Source organism: Coregonus clupeaformis, unplaced genomic scaffold (genome assembly GCF_020615455.1).
Source record: "Coregonus clupeaformis isolate EN_2021a unplaced genomic scaffold, ASM2061545v1 scaf0099, whole genome shotgun sequence".
In the NCBI taxonomy this organism is placed as follows: domain Eukaryota; kingdom Metazoa; phylum Chordata; class Actinopteri; order Salmoniformes; family Salmonidae; genus Coregonus; species Coregonus clupeaformis.
In genome coordinates, this window is record NW_025533554.1 from 66,610 (window position 1) to 84,988 (window position 18,379).

The following is an 18,379-nucleotide window of genomic DNA, read 5'->3' on the forward strand; positions in this document are numbered from 1 at the left end:
GGGTCAGCCTGGGCTGTAGGGCAGTGGGTTGCCGGCTGTAGGGGTGGGTTGACTCCCCCGCTGGTAGGGGCAGGTCTGTCTGCTGCAGGAGTGGGTCCTGCCTGCTGTGAAACCTGCTGTATAGAGGGTCTGCTAACGTAAAGAAATCTGCTCTTGCTGCAGGGGTGGGTCTGCCTAACGTAGAGGTGGGTCCGCCTGATGGTGCGGGTCAGCCTGCTGTAGGGGTGGTCCGCCCGCTGTAGGGGTGGGTCTGACTTTCCGGCTGTAGGTGTATCTGTCTGCTGTAGGGTGGGTCTGACTCTGCTGTTGGGGTAATCTGCCTGCTGCAACGGGTGGGTCTGTTGTCAGGCAGGGATGGGCCTGCCTCCTGCTGTAGGGGCCGGCCCGTCTCCCTGCTGTAGGGGTGGGTCTGTCTCCCTGCTGCAGGGGTGGGCCTGTCTCCCTGCTGCAGGGGTGGTCTGTCTCCGCTGTAGGGGTGGGTTGTCGTTGCAGGGTGGGTCTGCCTGCTGCAGGGGGGTTGTTGCCGTAGGAGTGGACTGCCCGTCAGGGAGGGTGGGTCTGCCTGTTGTAGGGGTGTGATCAGCCTGCTGTAGCGGTGGTCAGCCCGGGTCAGGGGTGGGGTCTGTCTCTGCTGTGGAGTGGTGGTCAGCACCCAGGCTGTAGGGGGGAGTCTGCCTACTGTAGGGGTGGGTCTGCCTGCTGTGAGGGTGGTCTGCCTGCTTTAGGTGGGTCTGACTCTACTGTGGGGTGGGTCTCGTCTGCTGTAGGATGGGTGCCGCTGTAGGGGCTCTGGGTCTGCCTGTTGCAGGGGTGGGTCTGCCTCCAAGGTAGGGAGGGGGTCTGCCTGCTGTAGGGGTGGTCTGCCTACTGTAGGGGTGGGTTGCCTGCTGTAGGGGGGTGGAGACTGCCTGCTGTAGGGGTGGTGTCGCCGCTGTAGGGTGGGTCTGCCTGGTGGGGGTAGCCTGCTGTAGGGGTGGGGTCGGCTTGGATGTAGTGGTGGGTCAGCCTTGTAGGGGGATGGCGGGCCCGCCGTAGGGTGGGTCCGCCCGTTTGTGTGGGTCTGCCTGGGATGTAGTGGTGGGTCTGCCTGATGCCAAGGGGTGGGTCCGCCTCTTAGGGTGTCGGAAGGTAGGGAGGGGGGTCTGCCCTGATGTGGGGGTGAGTCTGCCTGCTGTAGGGGTGGTCTGCCTGCTGCAGGGGTGGGTCTGATCTGCGGTAGGAGGTGTGACTCCCTGCTGTAGGGTGGAGTCTGCCTGCTTTGAATTAGGTCTGTCTGCTGTAGGTGGTCTGCTCCTGCTGTAGTGTTGGTTTCCTGCCGTAGGGGGGTGGGTCCGCCTCCCTGCTGGTAGGGGTGGGTCTGCCCCTGTCAGTAGGGGGTCCGCTCTCCCGCCGTGGGTGGGTCTGCCTTCTGTGCTCTGCTGTAGGGGGTGGGTCTGCTCCCTTGCTGTAGGGGTTGGCCCGTCTGCCTGCTGTAGGGGTGGGTCTGACTGCTGTAGGGGTGGGTCTGCCTCCTGCTGCAGGGGTTGGTCTGCCTCTCAAGGGGTGGGTCTTCCCCTCGCTGAAGCGGTGGGCTGCACGTCTCCTGCTGTAGGGTGAATGATCTGACTCGCTGTAGGGGTGGGGTCTGACCCTGTGTAGGGGTGGGTCTGCCTGCTGTAGGGGTGGGTCTGGGCTCGATGTAGGGGGTGGGTCTGCCTGATCTGAGGGTAGGTCTGCCTGCTGTAGGGGTGGGTCTGACTCTCCGCTGTAGGGTAGGTCTGTCTGCTGTAGGAGTGGGTCTGCCTGCTGTATGGGTGGGTCTGCTTGCTGTAGGGGGTGGGTCGCCTGCTCGGTGGGTCTGTCTGCTGTGGGGGTGGGTCTGTGCTGTAGGGTGGGGTCGGTAGGGGTGGGTTGCGCTGGGTGGGGTCTGCCTGCTGAGGGGTGCTGCTGTAGGGGTGGGTCAGCCTTTGGGGTGGTCTGTCTGCTGTAGGGGTGGGTCTGACTCCCTGCTGTAGGGGGTGGATCTGCCTGCTGTAGGGGTTGGTCTGCCTGCTGCAGGGGTGGGTCAGCCTGCTGTAGTGGTGGGTCTGCCTGCTGTAGTAGTGGGTCTGCCTAATGTAGGGGTGGGTCTGCCTGCTGTAGGGGGTGGGTCTGCCTAATGTAGAGGTGGGTCTGCCTGATGTAGGGGTGGGTCAGCCTACTGTAGGGGTGGGTCTGCCTGCTGTAGGGGTGGGTCCGACTCTCTGCTGTAGGGGTAGGTCTGTCTGCTGTAGAGTGGGTCTGCCTGCTGTAGGGGGTCTGCCTGCTGTATGGGTGGGTCTGCCTAATGTGAGAGGTGGGTCTGCCTGCTGTAGGGGTGGGTCTGCCTAAGTGTAGAGGTGGGTCTGCCTGATGTAGGGGTGGGTCAGCCTGCTGTAGGGGGTGGGTCTGCCTGCTGTGGGGGTGGGTCTGACTCTCTGCTGTAGGGGTGGGTCTGTCTGCTGTAGGGGTGGGTCTGACTCCCTGCTGTTGGGGTAATCTGCCTGCTATACAAAATGTGGTCTGTCTGCTGTAGGGATGGGTCTGCCTCCCTGCTGTAGGGGTCGGTCTGTCTCCCTGCTGTAGGGGTGGGTCTGTCTCCCTGCTGTAGGGGTGGGTCTGTCTCCCTGCTGTGGGGTGGGTCTGTCTTTCCTGCTGTAGGGGTGGAGTCTGTCTGTTGCAGGGGGTGGGTCTGCCTGCTGCAGGGGGTGGAGTCTGTCTGCTGTAGGAGTGTGGGACTGCCTGCTGAAACTAAGGGTGGGTCTGCCTCTGTAGGGGTGGGTCAGCCTGCTGTGGTGGTGGGTCAGCCTGCTGTAGGGGGTGGGGTCTGCCTGCTGTAGTGGTGGGTCAGCCTGCTGTAGGGGGTGGGTCTGCCTAATGTAGGGGGTGGGTCTGCCTGCTGTAGGGGTGGGTCTGCCTGCTTTGGGGGTGGGTCTGCCTGCTGTAGTGGTGGGTCTGTCTGCTGTGGGATGGGTCTGCCTCCCTGCTGTAGGGTCGGTCTGTCTCCCTGCTGTAGGGGTGGGTCTGTCTCTCCCTGCTGTAGGGGTGGGTCTGTCTGTTGCAGGGGGTGGGTCTGCCTACTGCAGGGGTGGGTCTGTCTGCTGTAGGGGTGGGACTGCCTGCTGTGGGGGTGGGTCTGCCTGCTGTAGGGGTGGGTCTGCCTGCTGTGGAGTGGGTCAGCCTGCTGTAGGGTGGGGTCTGCCTGCTGTAGTGGTGGGTCAGCCTGCTGTAGGGGTGGGTCTGCCTAATGTAGGGTTGGGTCTGCCTGCTGTAGGGGTGGGTCTGCCTGCTTTAGGGGTGGGTCTGCCTGCTGTAGTGGTGGGTCTGCCTGCTGTAGGGGTGGGTCTGCCTAATGTAGGGGTGGGTCTGCCTGCTGTAAAGGTATGCCTCCCTGCTGTAGGGGTGGGTCTGCCTGATGTAGGGGTGAGTCAGCCTGCTGTAGGGGTGGGTCTGCCTGCTGTAGGGGTGGGTCTGACTCCGTGCTGTAGGGGGTGAGGTCTGACTCCCTGCTGTGGGTAGGTCTGCCTGCCTGCTGTAGGGGTGGTCTGCCTCCCTGCTGTAGGGGGTGGGTCTGCCTCCCCTGCTGTAGGGGTGGGTCTGCCTCCCTGCTGTAGGGGGTGGGTCTGCCTCCCTGCTGTAGGGGTGGGTCTGCCTCCCTGCTGTAGGGGGTGGGTTTGCCTCCCTGCTGTAGGGGGTGGGTCTGCCTCCTTGCTGTAGGGTTGGGTCTGCCTCCCTGCTGTAGGGTGGGGTCTGACTCCCTGCTGTAGGGGGTGGGTCTGCCTCCCCTGCTGTAGGGGTGGGTCTGCCTCCCTGCTGTAGGGGTGGGTCTTCCTCCCTGCTGAAGGGGTGGGTCTGCCTCCCTGCTGTAGGAATGGATCTGACTCCTGCTGTAGGGGTGGGTCTGACTCCCTGCTGTAGGGGTGGGTCTGCCTGCTGTAGGGTGGGTCTGCCTGCTGTAGGGTTGGGTCTGCCTCCCTGCTCTAGGGGTAGGTCTGCCTTCTGTATTAGTGGATCTCACTCCCTGCTGTAGGGGTGGGTCTGCCTGCTGTAGGGGTGGGTCTGCCTGCTGTAGGGGTGGGTCTTCCTGCTGTTTGGTTTGGGTCTGCCTGCTGTAGTGGTGGGTCTGCCTTCTGTAGGGGTGGGTGTGCCTGCTCTAGGGATGGGTCAGCCTGCTGTAGGGTTTGGGTCTGCCTGCTGTAGTGGTGGGTCTGCCTGCTGTAGTGGTGGGTCTGCCTGCTGTTGGGGTGGGTGTGCCTGCTGTAGGGTTGGGTCTGCCTGCTGTAGTGGTGGGTCTGCCTGCTGTAGTGGTGGGTCTGCCTGCTGTAGGGGTGGGTGTGCCCGCTGTAGGGGTGGGTGTTTCTGCTGTAGGGGTGGGTCTGCCTGCTGCCCCCTGCTCTAGGGGTGGGTCTGCCTTCTGCCTCCCTGCTGTAGGGGTGGGTCTGCCTCCTGCTTCCCTGCTGTAGGGTTGGGTCTGACTCCTGCTGTAGGTGTGGGTCTGCCTTTGGCCTCCTACCTTAGGGGTTGTCTGCCTCCTGCTGTAGGGGTGGGTCTGACTCCCTAATGTAGGTGTGGGTCTGCCTCCTGCCTCCCTGCTGTATTGGTGGGTCTGGCTCCTGCTGTAGTGGTGGGTCAGCCTGCTGCCTAATGCTGTATCGGTGGGTCTGCCTCCTGCCTCCCTGCTTTACGGGTGGGTCTGCATCCTGCTGTAGGGGTGGGTCTGCCTCATGCCTCCCTGCTGTAGTGATTAGTCTGCCTCCTGCCTCCCTGCTGTTGTGATGGGTCTGCCTCCTGCCTCCCTGCTGTTGGGATGGGTCTGCCTCCTGCCTCCCTGCTGTAGGGATGGGTCTGCCTCCTGCTGTAGGGGTAGGTCTGCCTCCTGCCTCCCTGCTGTAGTGGTGGATCTGCCTCCTGCTGTAGGGATGGGTCTGCCTACTGCCTCCCTGCTGTAGGGTTGGGTCTGCTTCCTGCCTCCCTGCTGTAGGGGTGGGTCTGCCTCATGGAGGGGTGAAGTCCTGAAATGGCCGGAGTCATGGAGTGCAGGAGTAAAGGAGGGCTGGAGCCATGTAGGGGTGGAGGGTGGAGAGGTGTGTGAGGAGAAGGGGCCGTGGCCTTAGGAAACAGGCCACCACACACCACCATACTGGACCTCCACCTGTGTGTGAGGCTTGAGATTGTTGGCCTTTTCTCTATGTTAATATAGCTTATATTGTTCTTCTCTGTGTTAATATAACTTCTAGTGTTCTCTGTGTTAATGTAACTTCTACTGTTTTTCTCTGTGTTAGTATAACTTCTATTGTTAATCTCGGTGTTAATGAAACTTTTATTGTTCTTCTCTGTGTTAATGTACATTATATTGTTCTTCTCTGTGTTAATGTACATTCTAGTGTTCTTCTCTGTTTTAATGTAACTTATATTGTTCTTCTCTGTGGTAATATAATTTATATTGTTTTTATCTGTGTTAATATAACTCATTGTCGCGCCCTGACTCTAAAGACTCTTATTTGTTGAGTCAGGGTGTGATTTTCCTTGTTGTGAATATATTGTGGTGATGTTCTATGTTTAGATCTTGTATGTCTAGATCTATGTTTGCCTGTGTGGTTCCCAATCAGAGGCAGCTGTTGCTTGTTGTCTCTGATTGGGAACCATACTTAGGCAGCCTTTTGGAACCTGTTAGTTGTGGGAGCCAGCCAGGACGGGTTGTGCCAGCTCTCCGCTCCAGACCTCCAGTCCGCCTTCGCAGTCCAGTCCAGTCCGGCCTGGCCCGTTCCTGCTCCGCATCAAGCCAGTGGTGCGCGTCGCCAGCCTGGTCCGGCCTGTTCCTGTCCCTCGCACCAAGCCAGTGGTGCGCGTCGCCAGCCCGGCCTGTTCCTGCCCCTCGCACCAAGCCAGTGGTGCGCGTCGCCAGCCTGGTCCGGCCTATTCCTGTGCCTCGCACAGCCAGTGGTGCGCGTCGCCAACTCGGCCCGGCCTGTTCCTGCCCCTCGCACCAAGCCAGTGGTGCGTGCGTCGCCACCGACCCGGCCTGTTCCTGCCCCTCGCACCAAGCCAGTGGTGTGCGTCGCCAGCCGGCCCGGCTGTTCCTGCTCCCGCTCCAGGCCAGTGGTGCGTGCGCCAGTCGGTACGGCCGTTCCTGCTCGCACCAGGCCAGTGGTGCTGGCGTCAGTCCGGTGTGCGGCCCGTTCCTTGTCCCGCACAAGCCAGTGGTGTGCGTCGTCCAGCCCAGTCCGGCCGGTTCCTGCCCCCGCTCCAGGCCAGTGGTGTGCGTCGCCAGCCCGTCCAGGCCTGTTCCTGCTCCCGCTCCAGGCCAGTGGTGCGGCGTCGCCAGACGTGCGGCCGTTCCTGCTCCGCACCAGGCCAGTGGTGCGCGGAGTCGCGGCCTGTTCTACTCCCCGCCCAGGCCAGTGGTGCCGTCGCCAGTCGGTGCGGGCGTTCTGCTCCCCGCACCAGGTCAGTGGTGCATGTCGCCAGTCGTGCGACCCGTTCCTTGTCCCCGCACCAAGCCAGTGGTGTGCGTCGTCAGCCCAGTCGGCCCGTTCCTGCTCCCCGCTCAGGCCAGTGGTGGCGTCGCCAGTCGCGCGGCCCGTTCCTGTTCCACGGTGCCCAGTTCAGCTCCGGTCAGCTGCTCCACTCCGGGCCAGAGCAATCCGCTCCACCAGGATCCAGTCCAGCTCCGGTCAGCTGCTCCACTCGGAGCCAGAGCAATCCCGCTCCACCAGGATCAGTCCAGCTCCGGTCAGCTGCTCCACTCGGAGCCAGAGCAATCCACTCCACCAGGGTCCAGTCCAGCTTCGGTCAGCGGCTCCACTCCGGAGCCAGACAGTCCGCTCCACCGGTGCTCAGTTCAGCTCCGGTCAGCTGCTCCACTCCGGAGCCAGGTAATCCGCTCCACCATGGTCCAGTCCAGCTCGGTCAGCGGCTCCACTCCGGAGCCAGACAGTCCGCTCCACCGTGCCCTAGTCCAGCTCGGTCAGCGGCTCCACTCGAGCCAGAGCAATCCGCTCCACGGTGCCTGATCCAGCTCCGGTCAGCAGCTCCACTCCGGAGGCAGAGCAGTTCGATCCACCTTCGTTGGGTCCAGCTCCAGTTAGCGGTTCCAGTCCAGACCAAGGCGTCCAGCCCCTCTCCAGGTTCGGGTCTCCCACACCCAGGTCCAGACAGGGCTTGGTACGTCGTGGGAGGAAGGAGAGGGGAAGCAGCGTGCCGAGGTCCAGACCAGACCAGGGGCGCAACAGAGGTGGAGAGTAAGTGGTGGTCACGCCAGAGCCCGGATCCGCCTCCCTTGGCGGAATGCCCACCCGGCCCCTACCTGTTATGTTTATGTGGCGCGGTCGGAGTCCGCACCTTTGGGGGTACTGTCACGCCCTGACTCTAAGGACTCTTATTTGTTGAGTCAGGGTGTGATTTTTCCTTGTTGTGAATATATTGTGGTGATGTTCTATGTTGGATTTTCTATGTTTAGATCTTGTATGTCTAGATCTATGTTGGCCTGTGTGGTTCCCAATTAGAGGCAGCTGTTGCTCGTTGTCTCTGATTGGGGACCATACTTAGGCAGCCTTTTGGCACCTGTTAGTTGTGGGATCTTGTTCCGTGTTAAGGTATGTTGTGTTGTGCTGCCTTGGACTTCACGTATCGTTTGTTTATTGTTTTGGTTGTTGTGTTTATTCGTCAATAAACATGTATGCTTATCACGCTGCGCCTTGGTCCGTCCCGTCTATAAACGAGCGTGACACTCATATTGTTCTTCTCTGTGTTCATATAACTTCTATTGTTATTTTCTGTGTTAATGTAACTTATATTGTTCTTCTTTGTGTTAATGTAACTTCTATTGTTATTTTCTGTGTTAATGTAACTTATATTGTTCTTCTCTGTGTTAATGTAACTTCTATTGTTCTTTTCTGTGATCATGAAACTTCTATTGTTCTTCTCTGTGTTCATATAACTTCTATTGTTATTTTCTGTGATAATGTAACTTATTTTGTTCTTCTTTATGTTAATGTAACTTATATTGTTCTTCTCTGTGTTAATGTAGCTTATATTGTTCTTCTCTGTGTTAATGTAACTTCTAATGTTCTCCTCTGTGTTTATGTAAATGTTAGTGTTCTTCTCTGTGTTAATGTACATTCTACTGTTCTTCTCTTTGTTAATGTAACTTATATTGTTCTTCTCTGTTTTAATGTAACTCATATTGTTCTTCTCTGTGTTAATGTAACTTATATTGTTCTTCTCTGTGTTAATGTAACTTCTATTGTTCTTCTTTGTGTTAATGTAACTTCTATTGTTCTTCTCTGTGTTTATGTAAATGTTAGTGTTCTTCTCTGTGTTAATGTACATTCTAGTGTTCTTCTCTGTGTTCATGTTACTTATATTGTTTTTCTCTATGTCAATGTAACTTCTGTTGTTCTTCTCTGTGTAAATGTAACTTATATTGTTATTCACTGTGTTAATGTAACGTCTAATGTTCTTGTCGGTGTTAATGTAATTTATATTGTTCTTCTCTGTGTTAATGTACATTCTAGTGTTCTTCTCTGTGTTAATGTAACTTATATTATTATTCTCTGTGTTAATGTGACTTATATTATTATTCTCTGTGTTAATGTAGCTTCTATTGTTCTTTGTGTTAATGTAACTTATATTGTTCTTCTCTATGTTAATGTAATTTATATTGTTCTTCTCTGTGTTCATGTAAATTCTACTGTTTATCTCTGTGTTAATATAACTTCTGTTGTTCTTCTCTGTGGTAATATAATTTATATTGTTATTATCTGTGTTAATATAACTTATATGGTTCTTCTCTGTGTTAATGTACATTCTAGTGTTCTTCTCTGTGTTCATGTAACTTCTATTGTTTTTCTCTATGTCAATGTAACTTCTGTTGTTCTTCTCTGTGTAAATGTAACTTATATTGTTATTCTCTGTGTTAATGTAACATATAATGTTCTTCTCTGTTTTAATGTAACTTATATACAGTGGGGGAAAAAAGTATTTAGTCAGCCACCAATTGTGCAAGTTCTCCCACTTAAAAAGATGAGAGAGGCCTGTAATTTTCATCATAGGTACACGTCAACTATGACAGACAAATTGAGAAAAAAAATTCCAGAAAATCACATTGTAGGATTTTTAATGAATTTATTTGCAAATTATGGTGGAAAATAAGTATTTGGTCACCTACAAACAAGCAAGATTTCTGGCTCTCACAGACCTGTAACTTCTTCTTTAAGAGGCTCCTCTGTCCTCCACTTGTTACCTGTATTAATGGCACCTGTTTGAACTTGTTATCAGTATAAAGACACCTGTTCACAACCTCAAACAGTCACACTCCAAACTCCACTATGGTGAAGACCAAAGAGCTGTCAAAGGACACCAGAAACAAAATTGTAGACCTGCACCAGGCTGGGAAGACTGAATCTGCAATAGGTAAGCAGCTTGGTTTGAAGAAATCAACTGTGGGAGCAATTATTAGGAAATGGAAGACATACAAGACCACTGATAATCTCCCTCGATCTGGGGCTCCACGCAAGATCTCACCCGTGGGGTCAAAATGATCACAAGAACGGTGAGCAAAAATCCCAGAACCACACGGGGGGGACCTAGTGAATGACCTGCAGAGAGCTGGGACCAAAAGTAACAAAGCCTACCATCAGTAACACACTACGCCGCCAGGGACTCAAATCCTGCAGTGCAAGACGTGTCCCCCTGCTTAAGCCAGTACATGTCCAGGCCCGTCTGAAGTTTGCTAGAGTGCATTTGGATGATCCAGAAGAGGATTGGGAGAATGTCATATGAAACCAAAATAGAACTTTTTGGTAAAAACTCAACTCGTCGTGTTTGGAGGACAAATAATGCTGAGTTGCATCAAAGAACACCATACCTACTGTGAAGCATGGGGTGGAAACATCATGCTTTGGGGCTGTTTTTTCTGCAAAGGGACCAGGACGACTGATCCGTGTAAAGGAAAGAATGAATGGGGCCATGTATCGTGAGATTTTGAGTGAAAACCTCCTTCCGTCAGCAGGGGCATTGAAGATGAAACGTGGCTGGGTCTTTCAGCATGACAATGATCCCAAACACACCACCCGGGCAACGAAGGAGTGGCTTCGTGCTGAAGCATTTCAAGGTCCTGGAGTGGCCTAGCCAGTCTCCAGATCTCAACCCCATAGAAAATCTTTGGAGGGAGTTGAAAGTCTGTGTTGCCTAGCGACAGCCCCAAAACATCACTGCTCTAGAGGAGATCTGCATGGAGGAATGGGCCAAAATACCAGCAACAGTGTGTGACAACCTTGTGAAGACTTACAGAAAACGTTTGACCTGTGTCATTGCCAACAAAGGGTATATAACAAAGTATTGAGAAACTTTTGTTATTGACCAAATACTTATTTTCCACCATAATTTGCAAATAAATTCATAAAAAATCCTACAATGTGATTTTCTGGATTTTTGTTCCTCATTTTGTCTGTCCTAGTTGACTTGTTCCTATGATGAAAATTACAGGCCTCTCTCATCTTTTTAAGTGGGAGAACTTGCACAATTGGTGGCTGACTAAATACTTTTTTTCCCCACTGTAGTTCTTCTCTGTGGTAATATAATTTACATTGTTATTATCTGTGTTAATATAACTTATATTGTTCTTCTCTGTGTTAATGTAACTCATATTGTTCTTCTCTGTGTTAATGTACTTATATTATTATTCTCTGTGTTAATGTAGCTTCTATTGTTCTTTGTGTTAATGTAACTTATATTGTTCTTCTCTGTGTTAATGTAACTTCTATTGTTATTCTCTATGTTAATATAACTTCTAGTGTTCTCTGTGTTAATGTAACGTCTACTGTTTATCTCTGTGTTAATATAACTTCTGTTGTTCTTCTCTGTGGTAATATAATTTATATTGTTATTATCTATGTTAATATAACTTATATGGTTCTTCTCTGTGTTAATGTACATTCTAGTGTTCTTCTCTGTGTTCATGTAACTTCTATTGTTTTTCTCTATGTAAATGTAACTTATATTGTTATTCTCTGTGTTAATGTAACATCTAATGTTCTTCTCTGTTTTAATGTAACATATATAGTTCTTCTCTGTGGTAATATAATTTACATTGTTATTATCTGTGTTAATATAACTAATATTGTTCTTCTCTGTGTTAATGTAACTCATATTGTTCTTCTCTGTGTTAATGTAGCTTCTATTGTTCTTTGTGTTAATATAACTAATATTGTTCTTCTCTGTGTTAATGTAACTCATATTGTTCTTCTCTGTGTTAATGTAGCTTCTATTGTTCTTCTCTATGTTAATGTAATTTATATTGTTCTTCTCTGTGTTCATGTAAATTCTACTGTTCTCTCTCTGTGTTGATGTAACTTCTATTGTTCCTCTCTGTGTTAATATAACTTATATTGTTCTTATCTGTGTTAATGTAACTTATATTGTTCTTCTTTATGTTAATGTAACTTATATTGTTCTTCTCTGTGTTCATGCAACTTCTATTGTTCTTCTCTGTTTTAATATAACTTCTATTGTTCTTCTCTGTGTTAATGTAACTTATATTGTTATTCTCTGTGTTAATGTAACTTCTATTGTTATTTTTCTGTGTTATTATAATGTATATTGTTCTTTGTGTTAATATAACTTATATTGTTCTTCTTTATGTTAATGTAACTTATATTGTTCTTCTCTGTGTTAGTGTAACTTCTATTGTTCTTCTCTGTGATAATATAACTTCTATTGTTCTTATCTGTGTTAATGTAACTTCTATTGTTCTTCTCTGTGTTAATGTAACTTCTATTGTTCTTCTCTGTGATAATATAACTTATAATGTTCTCCTCTGTGTTAATGTACATTATAGTGTTCTTCTCTGTTTTGATGTAACTTATTTTGTTCTTCTCTGTGTTAATGTAACTTATATTGTTATTTTCTGTGATCATGTAACTTCTGTTGTTCTTCTCTGTGTTCATATAACTTATATTATTATTCTCTGTGTTAATGCAGCTTCTATTGTTATTTTCTGTGTAAATGTAACTTCTATTGTTCTTCTCTATGTTAATGTAACTTATATTGTTCTTCTCTGTGTTCATCTTAATTCTACTGTTCTTCTCTGTGTTAATATAACTTATATTGTTCTTCTCTGTGTTCATGTAACTTCTATTGTTCTTCTCTCTGTTCATGTAAATGTTAGTGTTCTTCTCTGTGTTCATGTAACTTCTATTGTTTTTCTCTGTCAATGTAACTTCTGTTGTTCTTCTCTGTGTAAATGTAAGTTATATTGTTATTCTCTCTGTTTTAATGTAACTTCCATTGTTATTCTCTGTGTTAATATAACTCCTATTGTTCTTCTCTGTGTTAATGAAACTTCTATTGTTTTTCTGTGTTAGTGTATTTATGTCATTCTTCTCTGTGTTAGTAAAACTTATATTGTTATTTTCTCGGTTAATGTAAGTTATATTGTTCTTATTTGTGTTGATGTAACTTCTATTGTTCTTATTTGTGTTGATGTAACTTCTATTGTTCTTCTCTGTGTTAATATAACTTCTATTGTTCTTCTCTGTGTTAATATAACTTATATTGTTCTTCTCTGTGTTAATATAACTTATTTTCTTCTTCTCTGTCTTCATGTAACTTCTATGTACTTTCTGTGTTAATATAACTTCTGTTGTTCTTCTCTGTGTTAATATAACTTCTGTTGTTCTTCTCTGTGTTAATATAACTTCTGTTGTTCTTCTCATTGTTAATATAACTTCTGTTGTTCTTCTCTGTGTTAATATAACTTCTGTTGTTCTTCTCTGTGTTAATATAACTTATGTTGTTCTTCTCTGTGTTAATATAACTTATATTGTTCTTATCTGTGTTAATGGAACTTATATTGTTCTTCTTTATGTTAATGTAACTTCTATTGTTCTTTGTGTTAATATAACTAATATTGTTCTTCTCTGTGTTAATGTAACTCATATTGTTCTTCTCTGTGTTAATGTAGCTTCTATTTTTCTTCTCTATGTTAATGTAATTTATATTGTTCTTCTCTGTGTTCATGTAAATTCTACTGTTCTTCTCTGTGTTGATGTAACTTCTATTGTTCCTCTCTGTGTTAATATAACTTATATTGTTCTTATCTGTGTTAATGTAACTTATATTGTTCTTCTTTATGTTAATGTAACTTATATTGTTCTTCTCTGTGTTCATGTAACTTCTATTGTTCTTCTCTGTTTTAATATAACTTCTATTGTTCTTCTCTGTGTTAATGTAACTTATATTGTTATTCTCTGTGTTAATGTAACTTCTATTGTTATTTTCTGTGTTATTATAATGTATATTGTTCTTTGTGTTAATATAACTTATATTGTTCTTCTTTATGTTAATGTAACTTATATTGTTCTTCTCTGTGTTAGTGTAACTTCTATTGTTCTTCTCTGTGATAATATAACTTCTATTGTTCTTATCTGTGTTAATGTAACTTCTATTGTTCTTCTCTGTGTTAATGTAACTTCTATTGTTCTTCTCTGTGATAATATAACTTATAATGTTCTCCTCTGTGTTAATGTACATTATAGTGTTCTTCTCTGTTTTGATGTAACTTATTTTGTTCTTCTCTGTGTTAATGTAACTTATATTGTTATTTTCTGTGATCATGTAACTTCTGTTGTTCTTCTCTGTGTTCATATAACTTATATTATTATTCTCTGTGTTAATGTAGCTTCTATTGTTATTTTCTGTGTAAATGTAACTTCTATTGTTCTTCTCTATGTTAATGTAACTTATATTGTTCTTCTCTGTGTTCATCTTAATTCTACTGTTCTTCTCTGTGTTAATATAACTTATATTGTTCTTCTCTGTGTTCATGTAACTTCTATTGTTCTTCTCTGTGTTCATGTAAATGTTAGTGTTCTTCTCTGTGTTCATGTAACTTCTATTGTTTTTCTCTGTCAATGTAACTTCTGTTGTTCTTCTCTGTGTAAATGTAAGTTATATTGTTATTCTCTGCTTTAATGTAACTTATATTGTTCTTCTCTGTGTTAATATAACTTATTGTTCTTCTCTGTGTTATTGTAACTTCCATTGTTATTCTCTGTGTTAATATAACTTCTATTGTTCTTCTCTGTGTTAATATAACTTATATTGTTCTTCTCTGTGTTATTGTAACTTCCATTGTTATTCTCTGTGTTAATATAACTCCTATTGTTCTTATCTGTGTTAATGAAACTTCTATTGTTTTTCTGTGTTAGTGTATTTATTTCGTTCTTCTCTGTGTTAGTAAAACTTATATTGTTATTTTCTCGGTTAATGTAAGTTATACTGTTCTTATTTGTGTTGATGTAACTTATATTGTTCTTCTCTGTGTTAATATAACTTCTATTGTTCTTCTCTGTGTTAATATAACTTATATTGTTCTTCTCTGTGTTAATATAACTTATTTTCTTCTTCTCTGTCTTCATGTAACTTCTATTGTTCTTCTCTGTGTTAATATAACTTCTGTTGTTCTTCTCTGTGTTAATATAACTTCTGTTGTTCTTCTCTGTGTTAATATAACTTCTGTTTTTCTTCTCTGTGTTAATATAACTTATGTTGTTCTTCTCTGTGTTAATATAACTTCTGTTGTTCTTCTCCGTGTTAATATAACTTATGTTGTTCTTCTCTGTGTTAATATAACTTCTGTTGTTCTTCTCTGTGTTAATATAACTTCTGTTTTTCTTCTCTGTGTTAATATAACTTATGTTGTTCTTCTCTGTGTTAATATAACTTCTGTTGTTCTTCTCTGTGTTAATATAACTTCTGTTTTTCTTCTCTGTGTTAATATAAATTATGTTGTTCTTCTCTGTGTTAATATAACTTCTGTTGTTCTTCTCCGTGTTAATATAACTTCTGTTGTTCTTCTCTGTGTTAATATAACTTCTGTTGTTCTTCTCTGTGTTAATATAACTTCTGTTGTTCTTCTCTGTGTTAATATAACTTCTTTTGTTCTTCTCTGTGTTAATATAACTTATGTTGTTCTTCTCTGTGTTAATATAACTTCTGTTGTTCTTCTCTGTGTTAATATAACTTCTGTTGTTCTTCTCTGTGTTAATATAACTTCTGTTGTTCTTCTCTGTGTTAATGTAACTTCTGTTGTTCTTCTCTGTGTTAATGTAACTTCTGTTGTTCTTGTCTGTGTTAATCTAACTTCTATTGTTCTTCCTTTAGTGTTTGTCCATCAGGAGTGTGACACTAAAGACTAGAGTTTCCATCAGGAGTGTGACGCTAAAGACTAGTGTTTCCATCTGGAGTGTGACGCTAAAGACTAGTGTTTCCATCTGGAGTGTGACGCTAAAGACTAGTGTTTCCATCTGGAGTGTGACGCTAAAGACTAGTGTTTCCATCAGGAGTGTGATGCTAAAGGCTAGTGTTTCCATCTGGAGTGTGACGCTAAAGGCTAGTGTTTCCATCAGAGGTGTGACGCTAAAGACTAATGTTTCCATCAGGAGTGTGATGCTAAAGGCTAGTGTTTCCATCTGGAGTGTATCGCTAAAGGCTAGTGTTTCCATCAGGAGTGTGATGCTAAAGACTAGTGTTTTCATCAGGAGTTTGACACTAAAGACTAGTGTTTCCATCAGGATTGTGATGCTAAAGACTAGTGTTTCCATCTAGAGCGTGACAGTAAAGACTAGTGTTTCCATCTGGAGTGTATAACTAAAGACTAGTGTTTCCATCAGGTGTCAATAATTGAGAAATCATGTGACTAAACTGAAATAAAAAGATGAAGAAACAACACTATGAAACAAGGATAAATGACATAAAGATTGATAGTAAAAAAGATTTGGAGCACCTTAAATGAAATGTTGGGGAAAAAAGGCAAACTCAGCTCCATCATTCATTGAATCAGATGGCTCATTCATCACAAAACCAACTGATATTGCCAACTACTTTTTTCATTGGCAAGATTAGCAAACGTAGGCATGACATGCCAGCTACAATTGCTGACACTACACATCCAAGTATATCTGACCAAATTATGAAAGACAAGCACTGCACTTTTGAATTCCGTAAAGTGAGTGTGGAAGAGGTGAACAAATTATTGTTGTCTATTAACAATGACAAGCCACCAGGGTCTGACAACTTGGATGGAAAATTGCTGAGTATAATAGCAGACGATATTGCCACTCCTATTTGCCATATTTTCAATGTAAGCCTACTAGAATGTGTGTGCCCCCAGGCTTGGAGGGAAGCAAAAGTCATTCCGCTACCTAAGAATAGTAAAGCCCCCTTTACTGGCTCAAACAGCCGACCAATTAGCCTGTTACCAACCCTTAGTAAACTATTGGAAAAAATTGTGTTTGACCAGATACAATGCTATTTTACTGTAAACAAATTGAAAACAAACTTTCAGCATGCTTATAGAGAAGGACATCCAACAAGCATAGCACTTACACAAATGACTGATGATTGGCTGAGAGAAATTGATGATAGAAAGATTGTGGGGGCTGTTTTGTTAGACTTCAGTGCGGCCTTTGACATTATCGATCATAGTCTGCTGCTGGAAAAACGTATGTGTTATGGCTTTACACCCCCTGCTATGATGTGGATGAAGAGTTACTTGTCTAATAGAACACAGAGGGTGTTCTTTAATGGAAGCCTCTCAAACATAATCCAGGTAGAATCAGGAATTCCCAGGGCAGCTGTCTAGTACCCTTGTTTTTTTCCATCTTTACTAACGACATGCCACTGGCTTTGAGTAAAGCCAGTGTGTCTATGTATGCCGATAACTCAACAATATACACATCAGCTACTACAGCAACTGAAATAACTACAACACTTAACAAATAGTTGCAGTTAGTTTTGGAATGGGTGGCAAGGAATTAGTTAGTCATGAATATTTCCAAAACTAAAAGCATTGTATTTGGGTCAAATCATTCACTAAACCCTAAACCTCAACTACATCTCGTAATGAATAATGTGGAAATTGAGCAAGTTGAGGTGACTAAACTGCTTGGAGTGACCCTGGATTGTAGACTGTCATGGTCAAAGCATATTGATACAACAGTAGCTAAGATGGGGCGAAGAATGTCCATAATTAAGTGCCGCTCTGCCTTCTTCACAACACTATCAACAAGGCAGGTCCTACAGGCCCTAGTTTTGTCATACCTAGACTACTGTTCAGTAGTGTGGTCAGGTGCCACAAAGAGGGACTTGGAAAAATTGCAGTTGGCTCAGAACAGGGCAGCATGGCTGGCCCTTAAAAGTACACAGAGAGCTAACACTGATAACATGCATGTCAGTCTCTCCTGGCTCAGAATGGAAGAGATTGACTTCATCACTGCTTGTTGTTGTGAGAGGTGTAGACGAGCTGAATGCACGGAGCAGTCTGTTTGGAATAGTGGCACACAGCTCGGACACCCATGCATACCCCACAAGACATGCCACCAGAGGTCTCTTCACAGTCCCCAAGTCCAGAACAGACTATGGGAGGAGCATAGTACTACAGTCGTGGTCAACTTTTGTCACCTTTCACCGCAGATGAAGAAGTGCGGTGGATTGAGACGTATCCAATGCAAATAAACATATCTCTAGCTTAAACTGACAGATTTTTATGGGGATTTTTTTATTATACTAATTAGATTTGGGTCACGGAAATCGACTCTAGGGTTAACCACTGTCTGCACTTCCCCTCAATCCCCTGGCCTTTCTATTGAGGCTGCAGCGCTAATGTAATTATCTTCTCCTCAATCCCCTGGCCTTTCTATTCAGGCTGCAGCTCTAACTGTAATTCTCTTCTCCTCAATCCCCTGGCCTTTCTATTGAGGCTGCAGCTCTAACTGTAATTCTCTTCTCCTCAATCCCCTGGCCTTTCTATTGAGGCTGCAGCGCTAATGTAATTATCTTCTCCTCAATCCCCTGGCCTTTCTATTCAGGCTGCAGCTCTAACTGTAATTCTCTTCCCCTCAATCCCCTGGCCTTTCTATTGAGGCTGCAGCTCTGACTGTAATTCTCTTCCCCTCAATCCCCTGGCCTTTCTATTGAGGCTGCAGCTCTAACTGTAATTATCTTCTCCTCAATCCCCTGGCCTGTCTATTGTGGCTATGTGTGTGCTGTGTTTTCAAAAAATCTTTGTTAAAGGGGTAATCTGCGATTGCTACATCAATTTTCGTAGATTTTTAGAGAATGGAGGCTGAGGACAAATATATAATTGTTGCAAGAAAACGTTCACACCAAATTATCTCTGGAATCCCATTTAGTATAAAATAATATCATAGTCATATTGTAGGTTATCATAAAAATCCATCAACGAAAATGGAACTAGTAAGCAATTTGTCACAGTTTTACACGACATTCTGGCTTGAGAGCTACACAATGCCTTTTCATAGATGTACTGTTTTCATAGATGTAGTGGTTTCATAGATGTAGTGGTTTCATAGATGTAACG

General features: G+C 45.5%; 1 protein-coding gene across 1 annotated transcript in view; it reads right to left on the reverse strand.

The window, feature by feature from the left end:
• Window positions 1-208: 208 nt before the first annotated feature.
• LOC123483378 (extensin-like) overlaps window positions 209-18,379 on the reverse strand; it is a 167,189-nt gene continuing 149,018 nt past the window's right edge. The window contains exons 8-10 of the mRNA XM_045213325.1: window positions 1,630-1,926; window positions 885-1,087; window positions 209-657 (exon numbers count right to left, since the gene is read on the reverse strand). Of these exons, the coding sequence (XP_045069260.1) occupies window positions 209-657; window positions 885-1,087; window positions 1,630-1,926 (949 nt within the window). The remainder of the gene's footprint in view (window positions 658-884; window positions 1,088-1,629; window positions 1,927-18,379) is intronic.